The 23,222-nt window shown below is 31.7% G+C and overlaps 1 protein-coding gene across 1 annotated transcript; it reads left to right on the top strand.

Moving 5' to 3' along the window:
* The first annotated feature begins 6,333 nt into the window (after positions 1-6,333).
* On the top strand, positions 6,334-18,689 carry LOC128670871 (very long chain fatty acid elongase 2-like). Its single transcript, XM_053746887.2, has 5 exons — positions 6,334-6,517; positions 12,302-12,492; positions 13,792-13,863; positions 15,670-15,966; positions 16,887-18,689. Exons 1-5 carry the CDS (start codon positions 6,445-6,447, stop codon positions 17,163-17,165), a joined length of 912 nt encoding a protein of 303 aa, XP_053602862.1. The 5' UTR covers positions 6,334-6,444; the 3' UTR covers positions 17,166-18,689.
* Positions 18,690-23,222: the final 4,533 nt, after the last annotated feature.

Here is a 23,222-nt window from a genome sequence, read left to right on the forward strand (position 1 = left end):
AGTTTTGTTTTCTCTTATTTTCTTAATAGTTCCCTTTATTTATCTGTTAAACATAGTTACAAAGTTTTTAACGCATGTTAAGATATATCTTTAGAGTTCACAATATTTGCTACTAGCTTTTGCCCAAGGCTTTGCCCGCGTTAATATCTTCTTCCTATTGTTGTCTATATCTCGGGTTATATGCAATGAATCGCGATGAAACCAGTTTTAATTTGCATCCAATTTGGAGTGATGTGCGAACAAACATAAATACAAACAAAAAATAATAAAAAAATCGTCAAAATCCTCACATAGTGACAACCCCGTGCGTCAGTGCAGTGTTAGATGGTACTGGGAATAATCAATTAGCTGAAGTACCTTTATTTTTCTTAAACTATTATTTACTTAAACTGTACATAGAAGACATTAAAGAAAAATAATTATTTTTCTTTAATATCTTCTATGTACAGTTTAAGTACAGTGATACGATTATTGTGTTAGGTACTTCAGCCAATTCTTGAAAGCAAAATCTAAATGGAAAATGAACACGGAAAATCAATTTAAGTAAAAAATTAAACTAATTGATAGATTAGGTAAAGTGATACTCTAGGTATTCCGTTTAGTGCACTGCACCAATTGGTGACATCGCCGAATCGCATCTTTTGCGCCCCAGCCAATGAATTCAGACGTGAATCGGGTAATACATGTACAACGGAATTATTCCAGATTCAATGTAAGACATCCTATGTCAGTGATAAAGCCTATAGAAAACAACGGAGCTGTGACGTGCTGCGTCGTTGCAACAGAGCACGACACGAGTGAGAGGGCCAAGAATGTAGCGGACAAACAAATTTTAAAATATCGTCATTTTTGTATGTACAGTCAACTGCACATCAACTTATTCAAGTTCATTGCAAATTCGCCGAATATTACAGCGGAGACTTATAAATTCATGCGGACTAACTTAACGCGTGGTTGACTTATTATTAGAACAGAATAAAGCTCCATCTATTAACTTAAAATCATTGTAAATTCAACGCTATACAAACACATACAAAGTATCAATAGTGTGGTACAGTCACTATAATACTGGCTCCACACTATCGCCGAACTCGGACAGATGCCGCCGATACATGTAGATACATTGCGTAGTTTGTACGAGTGCTTTTATTTAGCGCAATGAAAAACCAGCAATGTATCCCGTATCCGCCAAAGTTCAACGAACTTTTCTACGATAATATGGAGCCGGCATAGGATGCTTGTATTACGCATACGTAATTTGTAAAGAATATATACGTAAATTGTGTAAACTATGTCATTCATTTTATTTCTGTCAAATTTTACTTCAAGGTCAAGGTTAGGTGAGGTTCAAAGCTCAAGTATCGATCTGAGTAAAAATAACTTTACGCATCCAATTTTTGATGGTATCGTTTGACTGTTGTTGTTTGATTATTGATTGTGACCACCATTTGCTCATCAACCAATCATCATAAATAACACTGATAATTTTCTAATTTAATGTAATTTCTCAAAGCATTCAGCAATTTTTTTATTACTATAATGCATTTACACTAGAAACACATACTTTGATAAAAACACATAATATTAAGGGGGTCAGGAGGGGTTGAAACGAATCTCACCAAATCTCACCAGGACCATCTCTGTATAGCAATGTATACTTCTTAATCGACCTAATGGCTCTTCGCCATGTAAAAAACATTTTAATTTAATTCCATAAGTCTTTAAATCTCTTATGTACTTCTTTGTAGGTACAGTCAACAGCAACATCAACCTACACAAATTCATTGCAAACTCGCCGCTATTACCGCACCATAGAAGTTCATGCAGGGTAACTTCATGTGCTGTTTACTGTACTAGCACTCATATATGGGTTAAAACATGATGTACACACAAAAACCAATTTAATCTTCTACATAATCTCCACATAACCTGCGACTGACCGCACCAAGGTCTAGCCTAAATGACAAAGGCGAATCTTAGGTCAAGTCGAAGTTAATTTATATCAACTTTTAATAATTGGCATAAAATTTGCGATTTAGATATATTTCATGATACGCCTAACATGATGAAGAACAAAATTTTACAAAATTGAAACTATACTTAAAAATAAAAATCTAAAATTAAATTCCAAAAGTTGTTAAATCGTTGATTTTATTGATTATACTAGATATCTATATATGTATACTAGATATATATTTTATTGCATGTGAAAGTATCAACGTAGTCAAAGTTGTAGTGAATGCCGTGCACGTCTGTAAAAGATGTAAACATTAGAATTAGACTTAAGATTTAATGTAAAAATGTAAGCATATGTTTATATTGTTGATGTGACAATAAATAAAAGTTAAGCAAGCTACACCTAGGTATAACCAGCGGATAATGGCTGCACCTGGGCCTTTAAAAAATACATGTTACGGCTAAACCACAAATTGCGGTAACACGTTGTGGTTTAGCCGTAACATGATACTTAAATAGAAAAGGCTGCGGTGATTTTGGTGCGCCGCCACCTACACCTTCGCTTTTAGAAGTCTGTAGACTTTTTAAGTAAATTGGACGTCACTAATGTAAATTTCATAATTGAACAAATATTTTTTATTCCAAGTTAGGAATAGTAGAGTTCACTGCTAATTTGTACTTCTAACTTCAAAATCGGTATCCGTTTGTACTAATACTATTTTACTTGATAACTTTTATACAATGAAAAAGTTTGTATTTGAGTATGTAAGCGATTAAGGACGAAAAAAACTCCATTTGAAAAATGCCGAATAGACCTACCATCATCTAGACTCATTATAGTAATTGTATTTTACATTTAACAGACTAACCGATATAAACTTCACATTATGAAGAATGTTATTCATATTCTGGAGCAATTTAACAGACAAGAATATTGCTTTTAAAATGCAAAAACGTATTCGCGCAATGTTTGGACTCCAAAACCTAATATTGTATTGTGTTTTTAAACAACATAAAATTCTGACACTTCCGTCACTTTATATACTTGCAATATTTGTTAAAACTAACGCTCATTTATTCCCCGTCTAGCTGATGTTGACGTTATCAATTACATGTTTGCACCCATCAAACACTGATTTGCTCAGTAATTATATAGTATGTAAAGCAGCAAAAATTACAACAAATTTCCAAATCAAATTTTACATTGAGACGCTCAATAAATAAATTTAAGAACGACGTTCTTGTCGATGGAGTATTTCATCCATTCTACTCTATTTCCTGCCATAGATTTTGCCTCCCTATAATATACTCGTATGACACGACTTTTAACTTGTTTTTTATTTCATCTATGATTTCTTGGCTTTCCTTTCCCTCGTCTAGCTGAAATTTTTCCTTCAATCATATGTTTCACAAAGTTGTCGTGTCGTATGAGGTGGCCAAATATCTTTCCTCTTCTTGTCTCTATTGCTTTGAGTAACGATTTTTTCTCCCTATTTCTTTCCAGTACTTCATTTTTCTTCTTATCCGTCCAGATAATTTTCTCCACGCGCCTCCAGCACCACATTTCAAATTTTTGAAAATGCGATGCATGCGATCCTTTTTAAATAGAGTCCATGCCATTTTTTCAAGCCTGTTTTAATTAATGAACTACATAAATGTTTTTTTTTCATAATATGTTCCTTTAGCCATAGATATTTTAGCTCAGATGTACTCCGAGAGTAATGACTCCAGGGTGTATATCTGAAATTATTAGCAATGACTAGATATTTATATTTGTCAACCTGTTCTATTGTTTTAATGTCGAGTATATTTTGTTGCGCTAAAGGGGTGTTTCTTGTTACATGCATAATTTTAGTTTTCTTGGTATTTATTTTTAAATCTGTTTCTTGAAATGACTCATTCATCTATTTCTAACTGTTCACTATTTTTTGCCACGGCACAAGGTCTGCGTATCTGATAAAATATACTGTTTCCATATTAAAATTCACTGCACTTATTTGAGACGCTATAAAAGCTTAAATTTAAATTTAAGCTTTATTAATTGAAGAATGTTACTATAAGTTAAACAATTTCTTTATTGATAGGCTTAGGTAGAATCATAAACTGTTGTAATATTAGGAGTACAAATTCTCTCTTACTATTTTGTTACTATTTAATATACATACAGCGTGCTTCTCATTTATTCATTTTATATACCCATAGTCGGTAAAACAGACCATGTAGGGTTAAATAAAATGACATACTTGGATTGACAATTGATTTGAAAATAGAAAACGCTACGGGGGCGGAACTCGGGAATGGCGGAATATGGGAATGAAAATGTACTTGTAAGTTTATCATATAATTTTAATAATCCGATAAAAATAATATTTTGCATTTTTTTAAAATAACAATAATCAAAATTGCGACAGCACTATCTTGAACAGCCTGTTTTGCTGCAAGAATTAATTAGATAGTTCTGATTATAATCATATTTTTTATTTACATATGTAATAAATTTACGTAAGACATAACAAAAGATATTATAAAAAAGATAAATAAAATGATATACATTTCTTTCAGGCATTGTCCATATAATGTTAGGAATACAATATACTTAAAACTATGTCAATAACAGACACGTTATGACATTTTTGCTTCTTTGCAAGCTGAATTCAGTTCCGGTGCAAGCAAACAACAATCCTGCAAAAACAAAAATGTTACGGTACCCTAATAGGTTACTGTAAGAATTTACAGTATGAAGAAACAATAAATCTGTTTTTGTCTCCGTTGTACGACTTGCGACCAATCGCGCGTCATGAAGAATATTTTAGTATTATTATCATGTTTAGTTTCAACATTTATCGTGGATCTTAAATTATTTAAAATTAATTGTTCTTTAGGATTAAATTATACGTAATGATCAAGCTTCTGTTTTTTGTAAAAAAAAAAATACGTAAATAGATATAGGTACCTAGTATTCATAAAATAATCTAACTAACTTTTGCACGAGGCAGTGTCCGCGCGAATTTCCCTTTAAAAAAAAATATAACAAGCTACTCGTCCCGTTCCCGCGACTCATTTCATCCTGTTCCCACAATTGTGGACCGATTTACAAATCTTTGTTTTGTTTGAAAAACATCGTCATCATGTGGTAAAATTGGTTTGGGCCTTAATATTCATTCACAAATCGCAAATACATTTATGTGTGTACAAACCAGAATAATTATGCAGTCAAGTCCAAGAATGCGTGACGGCAAAGAAAAATATGACAGTTCATTCAAGCAGTAGGTAGCACATGTCTTAGTTTGTTATTTCATGATTTGAAATGTCATTTAAAGTCGGTTAAATTTTCATGGAAAATTTCTTTTTTTTGTTGTTTTTATATTTATATATTAATGAAATTTAGATAAATTATTCCTTAGGACATTTCAAAATCTCGTTATGAGTTAAATTTTATGATTTTACTACTAACTTCTACCCAAAACTTCGCTCGCGTCAAATTTGGTATTATCGCGCCTTTTAATGAACGCGACAACGCTTTTTCTTCTGACTTATTTTACAAATATTTACCATATTTTTAATTTACTTGAAAGAGTATGTTTACCAATTTTCAGCTTTTTGTCTTGAAAATTTTATTAAGTCCCATACAATCATTCACCCCCCTTTTGAAGTGGTTGAGGGCAAATTTTTAGAAAAATCAGAAATTTTATAATTTATTAACGTATTCATTAATTTGTTGTAAACAACTAAAATCCGAATTTTCAAGTCAAAAATTTTTGGTTAAAAATTTTTATATGTAAATTCTACACCGTTGAAAGGGGTTCCTTTCACCCCCTTCGAGATAGAATTTCCAAAAGTCCTCTCTTAGTGCTCACCTACACTCCCCAGGGAATCTACATGCCAAATTTCAGCTTCTTACGCCCAGTAATTTCGGCTGTACGTTGTCTGTCAGTCAATCACTCAGTAACGGAAGAGAAGATTCTATATATATTGATAATGTAGATTCGACAGATTTATTTTTTCAAATGTTACTCATTAATAAAGGCACAACTATATTAATAATTCTTGTTTATAATGCATACATTCTAATGGACATAACTGGTAAGATATTTTGATTTCAAGTTACATAAGGACTTCGTTGAATCAATATACAATTTTAAAATATATTAAATTATTAAGTTCTAAAAAAATGATAATTCCTAAGTATATAGGTTAGTAGGTCTACAGGAGTTTACAAGTGCAATGTAATATTGTGACACAAGTCAATCATCACACAATTAGTTGTTGAATGATTATCATATTAATTTGATCATTATTGTTAACGCGGTACCCTAAAGAGGTCATTTAAGAATCAGACCGATTTTTGTGTCGACATACTATTTAAAGAACCACACGGATTATTGTATACTTGCGCTCAATCGCGAGTTCACGCGTTCCTAGCATTTTTGCTAGAGGTTTGTCTTTTTTATCTAGTTAATAAAAAGAAAAAGTGCCAAGAATATTAAAATGGATTTGAAAATAGAAAACGCTACGGGGGCGGAACTCGGGAATGGCGGAATATGGGAATTAAAATCTACTTGTAAGTTTATCATACAATTTTAATAATTCGATAAATTCAATATTTTGCATTTTTTTAAAATAACAATAAACAAAATTGCGACACTATTTTAAACAGCCTGTTTTGCTGCAAGAATTATTGAGATAGTTCTGATATAATCATACATTTTTTATTTACATTTGTAATAAATATACGTAAGACATAACTAAAGATATTATACAAAAGATTTTTATTGCTACTTAAAATTTACTTTTCTAGTATCCAAAAATCAGATTACAACTATGCCGTTTAGTTACAAAATTATTTTTTAAATAAATGTATTTTTAAAATATTTCTATTGCTTAGGTTACTATCGGTTGAAATATAAGTTATATTTGGATTGCGTTTTAGAAAGATTTACTTTAATGATGAGTACTTTTTTAAATATAAATATAATGTCTTTAAAATCTAGGTAGGAAATAAAAAGTAAAGGAGTATTTTGTTTACATTATAAGATCATTAGAACACTTAACATGACACTCAGACTCTATATATATGTTAAATAAACAGGAAAAGTTACACAAACGAGCCGGTAAGAGATTCTCATCATTTCCTTGTATTATGAGATTTTATCTTCTAATAAATATATAAATAGGCAACCAAGACCCTGGTCAATTTGAGAAAATGTAATTTTCCGTGTTGAACTTAGGGCGACATGGATTAGATATAGATAAACCACTAATGCTAGTGGCAAACAAACATACAATTAATTTATTTTCAGTATTATTCAAGTACAATAAAAGTCAAAATTAAATACTATTTAATACATATATATTTTTAATGGTTGTGGTTTAAGTGACATAGATTTTTTATTTTGTTTCTTTTCCTATTATCAAGTTATATCAATACGTTCCATTCTATAGTTTCATAAAATATTTATTTTTCGGTGTTTGTAATTATAAGTTAGAGCCATATGATTATGAGGAAGGTGGATAATGAAACTCGTCGTAGGGTTTTTAAAAAACACTTTCATTTATGTACGAAACAAAATGACTTTCGACGACAAATGCTCGTTAAACAGTTTTTTTAATCATTACAAGAGGGTACTTTAAATAAAAAATATTGAATTATTAGTATATCAAGATATTAAATATATATGTAATTTTTTTTGTCAACATCTAATACATACATAATTGTATGTTTTGTAAAAATATTTAGGCATTTACAAAAGATTGAAGTTGGGCGGAAATAAACTTATATTTGAATAAATTATTTCCAATCATAAATTTAAATCAGACACCTTTATTGTTCTTATGTTTGCACATCAATCAATTTTTGTATTTACAAAAAATATTACATGAGTTGTAGACAACAATCACACTAACTATAAAATTTGTATTCATTGGCTTTTTTATATCAATAAAAAATCTCATCATTCGTTCATCTTCTATTTTTAAATTGGAATTGATAATAGGTAATACCCATGGTCAATAATTATGTCTGCTAATATAATGAGTATATATATATATATATCCTAACTAATATTTTAAATGCGAAGGTATGTTTGTTTGTTTGTTATTTCTTCATGCTTTATCTGCTCAACCAATATTCTTTAAAATTTGCATACATATTGTTTTGTTGTAGTTTAAAGTAATGAGAAAGATAGTATATATTTCATGCTGGAAAAATCTCGTTCCTGTGGGAAATTACGCGGGCGAAACCGCGGACAAAAGTTTTACATAAATTAGACAATATTTAAATCAAATTCTATTTGAGCATCAGGTATTTTGTCACGACAAATATTATGCTTATCCCAACTCATATAATGTAAGTTTGTTTATTACATCTTCACGCATTATCTACTGAACCGATTGTTATGAAATTTGGTACACGGGTAGAAAATAACCTGGAATAATATACATAGGGTACTTTTTATCCCGAAATTCCCACGGGAGAAGCCCCAGGGCGCAAGTAGTTTGAAATAAATTGAATTTAAATAAACAAAAAATGATAACATTACGTAATACGGACATCATTATACTATAGAGGTACACGAACTCGGAAGCAATATGAAGGTTATTGAGTCGAAGGGCCGCAACTTTCATACACAATACCCAACTAGTTTTGGACGAACTGTATCAATGATTTTGCGGAAAATAATATATTTGGAAACAATATACGAAACCTGGTTACGTTTCGTTCAAAATTTTACGGCTTAAGATTAATTTGTTGCCCAAACATAGCTTTTATTAGGAGCTAACTAATCCTTACATATTATAAAACAAAGTTATCTGCCGCGTCTATCTATTTGCGATAAACACAAAAACGGATTTTCACAGTTTTTCCCGCGGTTTTCATTAATAGATAGTGTGATTCCTGAGGAAGATTTAGTTGTATAATTTATTGTTTTTTCACGCGAGCGAAGTCGGAACGGGCCGCTAGTATATAATATATATTTTTATAAAAGTTCCATCCGCGTATGCTTATCAATCGTTGCTGACATCAAAATAAATTTTAAAAATCTTAGATGAATAAAAATCATGACCAAGACCGACGCCATTCTTCTAAGAGTAGGTTACACTTATCAACGTTAACGTTAACTTTAAACTACGCAGAAAAATTTTATTATTTGTAATAGATTGTTGAAAACATTGTCTTTGTTTACGTAACATATTTATATAAATACAGTTTTTGTAGGGATCAGTTATTTTAGCTAGTTTATTAAATGTATTATTGCTACCCTTTGATGTAAGTATTTGATGAAACTCATTATAGTAAATAAGGAGTCTAAATATGTATGTGCTTTAGTCATAAATCGAATTATTTTGCGCGCCAGATTTGGCAACAAATATGTGTTTAAATTCTGAAAAATAGTGTTTGATTCTTCAAGTTTAACTCTTCAACCATGAAAAAAATTGTTCGGAAAAAAAGATTTTTAATTAAGAAAATTTCTTGCAAATAATATATATAAATCAATACAAGAAATTTCTGCATTCACGGAATCTTCAACAACCAGAACAATAATAAAATATTTTCCACCACAAAAATATTTCTTCGATATACAGGAATGTGTTGTTTATTGAAGGACACGATCACTCAAAGATTTTATTGGGAAAGATGGCATGGAAAATAATTAAATTCATACTTTAATATGTCGTGTGTAATTCTGTTCTGTTTATTTCCATAAAGCAATGTGACCTTCAGGGTACAAAAAATGCAACACGCTACATCAAAATAATGTCGGACATTCACCTGGCGGTTGAAAGTCTTTGTTAAAGTTATAAAAAGACGGTGAAGCCGGCCAATGTGTAAAAACTATTAATTAAAGAGTTGATCATCATCCGTCTAATCTTATCCCACTTATAGTGTCGTGACAGCATATCAGTCGCCTCCACTTTTCCCAGTCTGATACCGACCTGTTACTTCTTTTTTATCGACGACCTCGGTGGCGCAGTGGTAAGGTTCTAGCCACTGAACCGAGAGGTCCCGGGTTCGATCCCCGGTCGGGTCATGATGGAAAATGATCTTTTTCTGATTGGCCCGGGTCTTGGATGTTTATCTATATATGTATTTGTTATAAAATATAGTATCGTTTAGTTAATATCCCATAACACAAGTCCCGAATTTACTTTGGGGCTAGCTCAATCTGTGTGATTTGTCCTAATATATTTATTTATTTTATATTTATTTATTATTTTTTAGCCGTAACTATCTCTTCTTAGATATTCTCTTATTTCTTTTTCCATTCAATTTATTAAAGAGATGATTTTGATTATAATTCTACCCTATTATTGATTGGGATAAACACTCTTTATTTTCATCCGAAGCATTATGACCAAAAATAGGTATATGATACAATTATTTATAGTAGGTCGAGCAAGGAATTTTGATATAATGTTATAGTTTAATTACGGAAAAACATATCGATTCCAGATTGGATACGTCATTGAATGAAACGGTATTAACAGTAAAATTTTTCATCTCTGTTGCCCATTAAACATACCTTGGTTTGATATTATGTAAAATAAATAGGTAAATAAAAAAAATGAAATGCCAATCAAATGTGTTTATAAAATTTTCGTATATTATATAGTTGTTTCGGTACATTAATGCCATAATAAAAGCAATTTAAATTTACGTAACAGTATAAAACGAGTTCTTAATTACACAAATAATTACTGAAGTGACCATTACTAATTAATATAATACCTACGTAGATGTTTCCAGAATAATAAAACCAGGAAACGGATGTCAATCTGTCACATAGGCTCTACGGTTTGTGAGTTATTTTGAGCGAAAAAAACTAAACTTTCCTCGTTACCTCACGAGATAATAGATCAATCTGTCTCACGGCAGTAGGTTTAATTTTGTCTTTACGTTTGATGCTGAAGACTTTAACGTACAGTCCAGTCATATTCTGTAACAAATATTTAAAAATATAAATGATCAAATTCCGTAACGAAGACAAAAATATCAGCACAGCTGCTATATGATTTTTTTTTTGTAAAAAGAACCACAAATAGGCTCGAACTTCCGGTGAAGTAGAACAACGTAAAGAAACCAAAGACTGAGAAAAATTCTTATTGTGCACTATTTCTATTCCATATTGCATTCATATTTGAAAAGATCTGATTCAAAATACACAACCACGAAGTATTTGTCACGTAACTCTTCTAAGGAATTACACTATATTCCTTAGAAAAGTTTGGGTGTATAATTTATTAAGGTTTTACCCGAGCGAGGCCATAATACCAAAAACCCTTGAAAAGTGCCCATGCTCAACGGCTAAGGAAGGAACTGGTAAACTCTCAGACGAGAGAGAGACAAAACCCACCGAGTTTTTGTAAAAAATCAAATAACAACCGTCCAAAGTGCGAGCTATGAAAATATTATGCAAATAATTTTTAACAATGCTAAATGGTATTTCAAATGGCGGCGTGTTATTCATTATCTCTCATTATAGACTAATTGATAATACGTGTTCAATTTGCAGTGACACATTCATTCAGTATCGTATAAGTATGTGAAATATCATCAACATAGAAATATTTATTACTAATTTTTGCCCGCGACTTCACCAGTTTGAATTTCCCTCAGGTAAGTCTGAAAAGGTTCTACGATAATTGCTTCGTCTACGAACGTTTCCTTTATTCTGTCGGCGAATCGTTGGTAGATGAAGGGTTCTGTCGTTGAAACGCCTGATGTCGAAACATTCTGTCAACGAAACGTTCGTAGACGAAGCAATTGTCGGAAAACCGTTTCAGACTCCCCTCGGGTAGCCTGTGTTTCTTACATTATGTTGTGGAAATAAAGCGTTACATAGTATAAAAAATCCCTTCCGAGTTGCTCTGTTTCTAAGCTTTCTTCTTCTAACCATGCAACGGAATTTTATGCAGTTATCATGTTAGTTTTAGTCGATTTATTCCCGAAGAATTATAGCCGGGACGTTAATATATAGAAAATTAATAAACACACTAACTTATGAGAATATTAGTTGGGACGAATTGAATGTAAATATAATTACTTTTTTCTTTATGGGTATTACCAACCATTTGACGGTTTTATTTATTCTTTTACTATGAAAAATATATTTTTAAATAAAACAATTGACAATAAGCAATACAATTTCATAGAAAATAATGCTCAATTGTTTCTAAAATTGGTACTTTTTTCTTCGTTGCGCAGTTTGTATTTGCGCATATTTTAGTGACTCTTTTTTTTCTTTCACAAGATTTATTCATCTATTAAAATGTTTTATATTTTTTACCCAGTCAAGTAGCCAAATAAATATGTCTATGTGGTTTTTTTTTTCTTCTTTTTTTTTAGTGGACTACGTTGATAGCTGGCCGCTTATGAAATCACCAGTACCAATCTTCGCGATATGGGCCACCTACATTGTGTTCGTATTAAAAGCAGGACCACAATATATGAAGAACAGACCAGCGTTTGGGCTACACTCAGTTTTAATACTGTATAATCTTATCCAAGTTTTGTACTCAATTTACATTGTGTATGTGGTAAGTTTTTTTATATATTTTCTTCTAGCCGCTAAGCCGCAGGCAAAAGCTAGTCTGGAATAAAGGAAAACCAAATATGAAGTGAATGGATTTCATTTAAAAAGTATAAGGAAAGGCCCCACTTGAATAGTAAATAGGTCACTATTTACTATTCAAGTGGGGCCTCATATTTGGTTTTCCTTTATTCCAGACTAGCTTTTGCCTGCGGCTTCGCCCGCTTTGATGATCGGTATATAAAGTAGTCTTGTCTACAAACAAACTTAGTTTCGCTTTTATTTTACTTTCCATTTTATGGAACTCTTTATGCCTATTATAATAAAATAACAAATGAACAATAAAATATCATGTGCCTTAAACAACCACTAGTTTGAGGTGGGCTACTGTAGCTCACAAACATATACACACCGCTCCAGTTAGCCCTTTGTTATACGTTTAAGTATATTTTAGAAATCTGCTCCTGAAATTTGTTAGTTCCTCAATAAAAATACGGTCGAACACTGAATTCTAAAACACAGACTCGCCTAGTTTGGAAATCAGAGTTCATTCAATAATTTGTACTACCCACTTAACAAGGAACATTTTGCTTTGTAATTTAACTTACCTACTTAGATTTAAATTAACGTTCAGAGTTGTACAAATCTTTAAATGAATCGTCATCATCATCATGGGGTGCCATCTTCGAATAGAAGTTTGGAGGTCAGCATACGGAAACCCTCGCGGCTTTGGGCCGCTATTTTCAGTGAATAAAGATTTTTTATTATTATTAGCTTTTCTATATTATTTTGTAATTTTCCACATCAATATGACACGCAGGTGCACGGATTTTAGGTGATGGCGCTAACCCACAATCATGTACAGTGAACAGCACATCAACCTCCCCAAATTCATTACAAACTCGCCGCTATTACCACGCCATACAGGTTCGTGCAGGGTAACTTGATGTGTTGTTGACTGTACGAATGTCAGTGACAATAAAACATTAAATATATATTTTTTAAAATTAAATATTCTGGTTACAAACTCGTAAAACAGACGTTTTTTGTTTTGCGACTGAATTTTTGCGTGTCCCTTTATTACATTCAGAACCGCTACCGTTTTTAAATGACGTGTTTTGCGTTTACCTAAAAAACATAGGTGGAAGTTAACGTCAAAGATGACTGGTATAACCCATTCTTAGTTTATTTTGACCACAGATATAAAAACATTACTTATATCTTTAAATTATTAATTTATGTGACCCGCGGTCACTGCGCACCCGTTCAGCTGACGCTTACAATAAAAGATATTTATCATTTTCAGGGACTGTCGTTACTACGTCCTATCGGCTACGTCCATCTATCGTGTAATTTGGACAAAGACACTTCAAGACAGGTAAACATTTATCAGTTTATTTACTCTTTTAGGCATAACCATTATCTGCTCCCTATAGCTATGATATAATATAAAAAACCGAATATGTATGTCCCTCTATCAACTCGCGACTAACTCTTGCCTGCGGCTTCGCTCTCGTGAATTTATCTGCGAAAGCGGAACAGACGATTTTCATACAAACTTTCCATTTAGTTATATATACATTCCATTATAGTTGTTTGGGGTTTGATTTTTGGAGAAAAAGATATTTATCCAAAGATGCCTATGTATACGAAATTTCATTAGAATTGGTCCAGCGGTTTAGTCGTGAAATCGGAAAAGATAGACAGACACATAGACTTTCGCATTTATAATATTAGTATGGATATGGATTATGTCACCCGATTAAGTTGTAAGGACTGTGATTACAGAAAAAACTAAGTAATCATGCTCTGTACTGTATGTACAGTCAACAACAAATTAATATACCCGAACTCATTTTTAATTCGCTGCTATTACCGCTGCATAGGTCCATGCATGGCAATTTGATACGCTTATCTGTACGATAATAGTCTGCCGCGCATAGTGAGGACTGGGAATTATAGCTTGTACAGTAAACAGCACATCCAACTAACCAAATAATTGCAAATTCTGCCCTATCATCGCGGCATAAATATCTATGCCGGGTACAGTGGTACCCGGCATAGACATACGAATGTATATAGACGGTAAGTGTACCGTCTATATACATTCGTATGTAAATTCTTTGAGTGAAAGTCATGCTTCCTGTATTAATTATTTTTTAACTAATTTATTATCATACTAAAATGTAACGTTACCGACGCAGTTAATAAAGAAAATTAAATGCCAACCTGTGATCCCAAAGTTCACTTGAGTTTCTTCTATAGGTTCAAACCATAAAGTCAAATATTCCGTGGATAATAAAATAGGTAATAATTTATCATAAATTAATTTAAGAACTTTGTTCTTGTCGGTGGAGCATTTTCCATCTAATTCTGTTCTCAGCCATAGATTTCACCTCTCTGCCTTCTCTTTTATTTTATCTAGGAATATTATAATAATCTAGTAATATTATATTATAATAATTTAAATATATATTATAATAATAATCTTTCATAAATAATTAAATCCGCGAAAATGAATTGCTTGCTTTGAATGAATTTAGATATCTATTTATCCACAAGTATCCACTCGTGCTGAGCATTGCGGATGATCTTAATAAACTCAGATACATGGATTACTAGTTGCGCCACGGAGCTTCACTTCCGTGGGATTTTCGCGATAAAAAGTACCCGATGTGTTATTCCAGGTTATATTCTACCCGTGTACCAAATTTCATAACAATCCGTCCAGTAGATTTTGCGCGAAAGAGAAACGAGTTATAAATCACCTAAATACCTCACAAACTTTCGCATTTATAATATTAATAAGATTTAATCTATAACTTAGTGATGCAGGGATATCAAAAGATGATACAGACATGTTAAAATAGTGACTTGAGGCATATTCCACGTAGAACATTGAAATGTTAAATGGAAGCAACAAGTTATATAAAGAATTAACAAATAAATAATTTATGCGCCTCATATATAGTTTATTTTGATACCACATATTCAAGGTTCATGACCGTCATAATTAGTTTATATGCTATTTATATTCACTGGTGAGATATTAACAATTTTTTTAAAGTCAATGAAACAATGAGATATTTAAAAATACTGTTACTTTAAACCTGCCAAATGTCTTCACTGGTTTCTTCTAAATATAAGTATATTTAATATTTACAATTGAAAATCAAATTTACAGATCGCCAACGGTATATACATATACTTCTTAGCGAAACTGTCAGAATTTCTGGACACTATATTCTTTGTGCTGAGGAAGAAGCAGAACCAAGTATCCTTTCTCCACGTCTACCACCACTCCGTGATGCTGTGGGCAACTTGGCTGACCCTAAAGTTCGAGCCAACCTACAGCACAATATTTTTGGGCACACTCAATTCTTTCGTCCATGTAATCATGTACTCATATTACGGACTGTCAGCGTTTCCTTCCCTGTCCAAATACTTGTGGTGGAAAAAGTACATCACTACTATGCAACTAGTAAGTACTCATGAACCTTTACATTCAATCATTGGTCTTGTTTTATTGTATTTGTAGGCCAGTAACAAGGCTAAGGTAACACAATGCTGGCCTAAAATTACAATTGGAATTAATTAATTAGTCTAAATCAAACAATAGACATGTTGTTTATTTAAATTATATATATATTATATAGGCCAGGGTCCTTTTTTCTACATACCTTTTCGGCATCCCTTATTAGTTGTATAGCAAAGTCATCAAAAGAGCAACTATTTGTTGAGTCGGCTTTATACTACCTACATAGTATAAAACAAAGTGGCTTCCCGCTGTTCCTGTATGCTTAGCTGTATGTTGTATGTATGCTTAGATCTTCAAAACTACGCAACGGATTTTGATGCGGGTTTTTTAAATAGATAGTGTGACTCCCGAGAAAGGATTTGGTGTATAATTTATTTTGGTTTTACCTCAGCGAACCCGGGTTATACTCGTACCTCTAGTATCCAATAAAGTTCCAGATCCGAGTTAAAGTATATTCCGAAAGTACAAACATTTATTCAGAAATTAGACATTCACAAACAAGAGATACAATCAAAAAAATTTGATTGTATCTACTTCAGAAACCTTCAGACTGAGTTATTTATTATTGTCGAACACAATTTCAAGTTTAATTATTTAATATTTTAACCACCGCTTTCCGTTTTCCTATATTTGAATAACATAGGTCATTATATATTTACTAAATTAGTTATTACTAACGCTAGTTGCAATTATAAATTTAATAAATTGCGAAACCGTAAGGTGAACACAACGGACTCAGAATAATTACTAAGTAAATTAATTGTTAATATATTTACATTTCAAATTACCATCATTGACATCACTTTTACTTCTTCGTGAATATTCATTATATTTATTAACTTCTAAACTTTGTTAATTTCCAGTTGCAGTTTGGAATGGTTATCGTCCATACATTTGTAAATGGAATCACTAGTGAATGCCCTCCATCGTATATACTATTATCGACTATCACTATCAATGCATCGATTTTGATATATCTGTTCGGAGACTTTTATGTCCAATCCTACTTAAAGAAGAAAAATAATGAGTGTACAGTTAAACTGTCTAATGGAAAACACAGCAATGGACAGGCAAATGGACACAGCAATGTGTTTGAAAGCGTACATTCTAAATCTAATGGAGCAGACAAAAAAGAATTATAGTCATACCGTCAGAACATTCTGGAGGTTTACTTAAATTTTCTTAATTTAAGCATACTTCGTATTTTAAGTTTTTTATTACAGGATTACAGTAAAGACAAAGATCAAAATCTTTACATATAAATATTGGTGTAGCTAAGATTAGAACCATATATTTTTGTCAGGACGGTGGAAATTTTTTGAGATGTTTTACAAATTCAAGGGTAGAGTAGAATACAATTTTGGAAATTGATTTACCCTAATATTCATAAAAATGATAATAATTATTGTTGTTAAAACTGGATACAATTTAAAGTTGATTTACCCTCTTTCACAAAATTGTTAATAATTTTTCTGATGAAAGTTGATACAATTGTAAATTGATTTACCATCTTAAGCATAAAAATGTTGATATTATTGCGGTAATACCTGTTTTGTTCGTTCATTTAATGTTAAATATTGTAAGTAGATTTTAGTCTAAGTGGTCTAAGTAGTATAATTGTTCTAGTATTTATATAGGAAGGGCTTCTCAATGTTGTTTACACACAACTCTCCCTTTCATTCGGGGTTGTGAAGCCGCGAAGCCCGGGGTCAGCGTAAAAAAATCCTTTAAAGTCTAGAAATTCGACTGTGATTTTAGTCGAGTCCTTGGGAATGCTATTAGGCTGTGTGTCCCTTAGTCGCCTCGTACGACATCCACAGGAAGATATGAAGTGGTCCCATTCTAGGGCGGAACCACAACCCACCAATGTTGTGCATACATATTTACTTCCTTAATGAGTGACTCATGTAAATTTAACATCAGCTTATATTTATTAGCTCGGGATGCAGGAAATGTTATGGAGAATAAAACTAGTTTTAATTTTAGAAATAACGTAATAAATTAAATTCATATGTTTTTTTGTTAAAATAAATTATATCGCTGGTACAAATTATATTTATTTGATAGCGATTAAGTAGAATTCCTTTAAAGTTTGAGACTTTGATTTTATCCATGACGTTAACGAACCTTTTTGTTGTATAAATTAAATCATTATTTTTATGAGAGCGCCATTTCTTTCAGGGCCTCATTATTGCGATCTGAGATCACAGTGTGTAAAGAAAGTGGAAAAAAACTGTTTTTTGGCGAACAAAATAATTTTGCCAAATAAAATTGTCATGATTTGTTGATAAACATCCAGTGTTTCCAGCCAACAGAAGACAATATCCTAATTTTTCTTCACTTTCTTTACAGATTGTTTATGTATTCTCAATTTCTTCCTAGTTGAGATTGCATACGATTTTTTATGAAAAATACTACAAAATACTGGGAGTAATATCCACGTAAAATTTACTTTCATACTGTAATAGCAATTGTGAAGTTATGAAATTGCAAGTTAAGTTTTTAAAATATTATCTAAGAATTCAAAAAAACTGTTACATAACTATATAAAGGGGCAAATATGACAAGACGGGGTGTTCACCCCTTAATGGGTACAGACTACTATAGCAACTATAAGAATAACATTTTTATAATAAAAAATAAAGCAAATTTGAAGAATAAGAAAATTGTTTTTAATTTCATTAACTTCCCACTTTAATCAAGTAATCGTATAAGGTCCGATTACATATTACGTGCTTGCGTAGAATTCTTATAATATATTTAATAAAATTGTATTATCTAAATAGTTACTTCGAGTTTCGCAATCATATTGTCTAGTGTATTATTAATTGCCATCTAGTGACAAGTAGTTGCGTACACATTCAACGTCTACCAGTGTGCAGGTTTCCTTTGGATATTGAATAGAATAAGATACCCACACTTTGTTAACACACACACAAACAAGAAAACAAAAGAAAAACATATGTAGGTACTAAGCTCAGTGTGACGCCCAGATTTTCAGCCGTTACCTAGCGTGGGTGGTACCACTGACAAATACATTAAATACAATATAATACGCAAGAAACTGCGTAATTAAATAATAATCGATCAATGAATAGGTGAAGTGAGAAAGAAGTAATAAATTAGAGATATAAAATAATAATGGAAGAAAAATTTGATAAGTATTTTTTACAAAATTGTGTGACATTAGGGCATTGGCGGGAATTAACTCGTCAACTCAATTTACGTAGAGTAAAAGGTTTATTAGTCCTTATTATGCCAGAAGGGCCTACCAATTTTTGATTGATTTTATAATTTGTACTGTTCCTTTTAAGGTGTCATATGACATCTTATGGCGGAAACTGAATTCCGGGGTACCAGTCCTCAGAGGTAACCTCAGTTGATAGATTTTTTATGGTATCAGTACCATAAAAAATCTATCAACTGAGGTTACCTAAATCAAGAAAATTGTGTCAGGTAGAAATGAGCTCTCTGAATCTTTGTAATGTGGGGTGAGACAGGAAGACCTGAGTTCACCTTTACTTTTCAGCTTACATGTGGCCCAGTTAATCGCGGACCTCATCAGTACTGGAGTGAGCTTTCACCTGGATATTTATCAATATTCTCAGTTACGCTGTCGGCTTCCTTGGTATTTAAGGCTGGTAAAAATGGCCAAATTATGTTTCATGTCGGTATATATAAGTGAGAAGTGTTCAGACTTTTCGGTAGTAATATGTTAATGTGGACATGGACAGAGCAGAAAATTGTCAGAACGGAACATGCTGGCCTGGAGATTCTTACGATCGATTTACGAATACGAGGCAATCGCTGTTGCCGACATTGTTAAAGTTATATTTATTATTATAACTAGCTGATGCCCGCGACTTCGTTCGTGTAGCCGAACAATTTTTGGTAAGGAGTCAAAATTATTAGAGAAATTTAACTGTACAGACAAAGCGTAACAATACATATACAGAAGATATTCATACGAGTACGACTGAAATATATATTTCCTTGTAGGCTAATTTTACTCAAAATGTTTACAATGTTCTGCAGGTCTAATATAATAACGCTGGTTGCGATTTCCCCGAAACCTTAATGCGACTGCATTGTCTGCAGAGGCAAACACACACAGTTTGCACGCGCTCTTATTTACACAGACTGCATCTATGAAATAATTCTAGTATTACCGCTCGATTGATGATAAAAATATACCAGTATCATTAGATAAACCTAGATTAATAATTATTTAAATAGAAATATAATTTATAATTCTTAACACGATGCGCCTCCTGACGCCGTTAACGTGAGAATTTCATTTCAATTCAGTAGTTTTCGCGTCAAACCTACTGAATTCTTAGTTCTCAAGTATTTTACAATTAAAAAAAAATACATTTTCAATTCTATGCGCAAGTCCAACTCGAATTATATTAAACATTTCTACGTCAATGGTACTAGGATATTCTTAATAAAACAATGTGTTAAGCTGTTGATGTTTTTGAACTGAAGGTGTGAATAGTAGAGATTCAATTGATTTTTTATTATTTTTACTTGATTTAGTGTTTTATACTAAATCACTAATGATAATTAGGGATGACGCAAATCTTTGCGAATTTATCAAGCATCAAGTGCACACAATACTTATAGGAAGGGTAAAATGTAATTTTTTTTTTTGAAATAATATATAATGCCAATATCGAATATAAAATTGACTACACATACACACTTAAGCTATTTGTTAAAATTAAAAATTAAAATTTTTGGAAATTGTACATATTTTGTACATTCTTACTGGAATGGACTTACTTATCGAACGATGTACGATTCGATCTATTTGAAATTAGGTATAAAGGTGGGTACACTAATTTGGAGTACTTATTGTACTGTAAATATTTTTATAAAATCAACATCGATCGGTTAGAAATGACACAAAGAAGTTTTGACACTTGCAGTATGTACATAGGTACTGAAAAATGTCGTCATTTCATAATGTTGTCATTTGAAAATCGAAGAACCGTTGTTAACATGACCACCCTTCATGCTTTAGTTAAATGATATTTCGGTAATGAACACTATATTTCTCGAATTTATCTTAACGCTCCTAGCAAGCGTACCTACTTTAGGCATTCCAATTATAAATTATTTTGTGCACCATAATAACTCATTTGATATTTTTTGAGGAACTTCGTGACGTAGTAGTCACAACGTCCGCTCGCTACTCGTATCTAGAGGTCATGGGTTCGATTCCCAATACGGGCAAATATTTGTACCTGTGATCGCAAATAATTTTCTGCGATTCTGTGTGTTTTGTGTCCATTTCAGTGTTTGTGTCCATTAGACCCGCCATGCAAGCTTAGTGCTTAATGTGGGCCGTTAAGTGTAATCACACAAATCATAATAAAAATTCTCCTACAAATAGGCTAAGGGAAAAGTATAATAAATTGTTTTCCGAAATAAATATATTCAATAACTCAAAAACCGCAGGTATTCAAATACAGGGCAATTCAATAACTTCTAGGTACAACATGTTTTTTTTATCATGACTTAAAATGTAGTTATTTTTTGGCGTATATTTTATGTATATGCTAATTGTTCTGTTTTGGCTCAACGATTCGTAGTAAGTCATTTTTTATAGTAAGATGGGTTTGTATTGTTTAAATTTTACCAAAACTTATTAATGGCTCAAGAATTACCGGCACACGTATTTTAGCTATTGGTTTTGTAATAATAATAAATAAATTAAGGAACAACAAGAGTTACGTCAGATATAACAGCACAACTAATACAACGAATACAAAATTCCTGTACCAGATTCTGCTTTCCCGTTTCCCGTCGAATTCAATTACTCCATTTCTTAATAAGAATAATCTTCTCAACATGAATAAATAAATAAAAATATTAGGACAAATCACACAGATTGAGCTAGCCCCAAAGTAAGTTCGAGACTTGTGTTATGGGATACTAACTCAACGATACTATATTTTATAACAAATACATATTATATAGATAAACATCCAAGACCCGTATCAATCAGAAAAAGATCATTTTCCATCATGACCCGACCGGAGGACATGTCGAGGACATGGAACCTCGCCATACTTTTCATTTTTTTATTCTATTATTCAAACTCATTGTCCTTCCTATCTGTAAATAAAATCAAACTAAACTAAATACTTAATTTAATTTACAATTAAATTAAATAATAAACTGAAATTTAATACACGATCTTTTGATTTAAAAAACTAAAACTGCTGCCTTCCGAGGTAGTTTTAGATATGCCTCAACAAATTAACATTTATAAGAAAGTTAAATCACAGTAAAAAAATTTAAATATAAGCTGAAAAGATACATTCTGAACATTCAAAATTTATAAATTGCGGCATAACATTTAAATATTCTCTTTAACTTTAACTTATTTCATTCTACTGTATATTGTTTTATAATGTATTCCATATTGCTAATTTTATATTATACTAATGTTGAGTAGGTAACGCCACATACCTTTTGTTCTTTTTTTTGTTTTGTTTTAACTTTTATATATTATATTCGCGGAAGACCAGCGAGCGTTTCGGTTCACGCGAGGACACAATGCTGAGCGAAATCCATTTTGGTGCAAACTGTATTTTTCTAGATTTTATTTTTAATATATTACTTTATATGTATGTACCAAATAAATATTTTTCTTTCTATATATTGTGAGTTTCTTAGGAACATCAAACTTGAAACAATACTTGAAATTTAGTGCGATTTCTGTCGGCATTTCTTCTCAGCTGTGGTTGTTCCGAAATTACAATAATTTTATTTGATAAATTATAATATAAAATTTGATGTTTAGCACTTTGCCTATTAAGGTCTAATCTAAATAAATGAATTGATTTTGATTTTTTGATTTGACGTTACGTAGGATGACAGAGCTATGAATCAGCACCCGTAGGGAAATAAGCCTTTCTCACAAGCGTTTTAATATTTTTATTCGTTAGATACTTACCAAGTTCGTAAAATAAAATAAAATAGCTTTCCTCAATCAGTATGGCTATGACTATAAATATATCTATTTTTTAATTAGACCCAGTTCTGTGTACCAAAGATAAGTTGAAAGAAATTCTTCTTCAATTCATGAGATTGTCTAGGGATTTCATGTACCTACCTATTTAGAACCGCTCGCAAAAGAATGTACACGGGCACAGCTAGTGTACACATACATTAATAAGTACAGATTT

Source organism: Plodia interpunctella, chromosome 6 (assembly GCF_027563975.2).
Source record: "Plodia interpunctella isolate USDA-ARS_2022_Savannah chromosome 6, ilPloInte3.2, whole genome shotgun sequence".
Classification (NCBI taxonomy): domain Eukaryota; kingdom Metazoa; phylum Arthropoda; class Insecta; order Lepidoptera; family Pyralidae; genus Plodia; species Plodia interpunctella.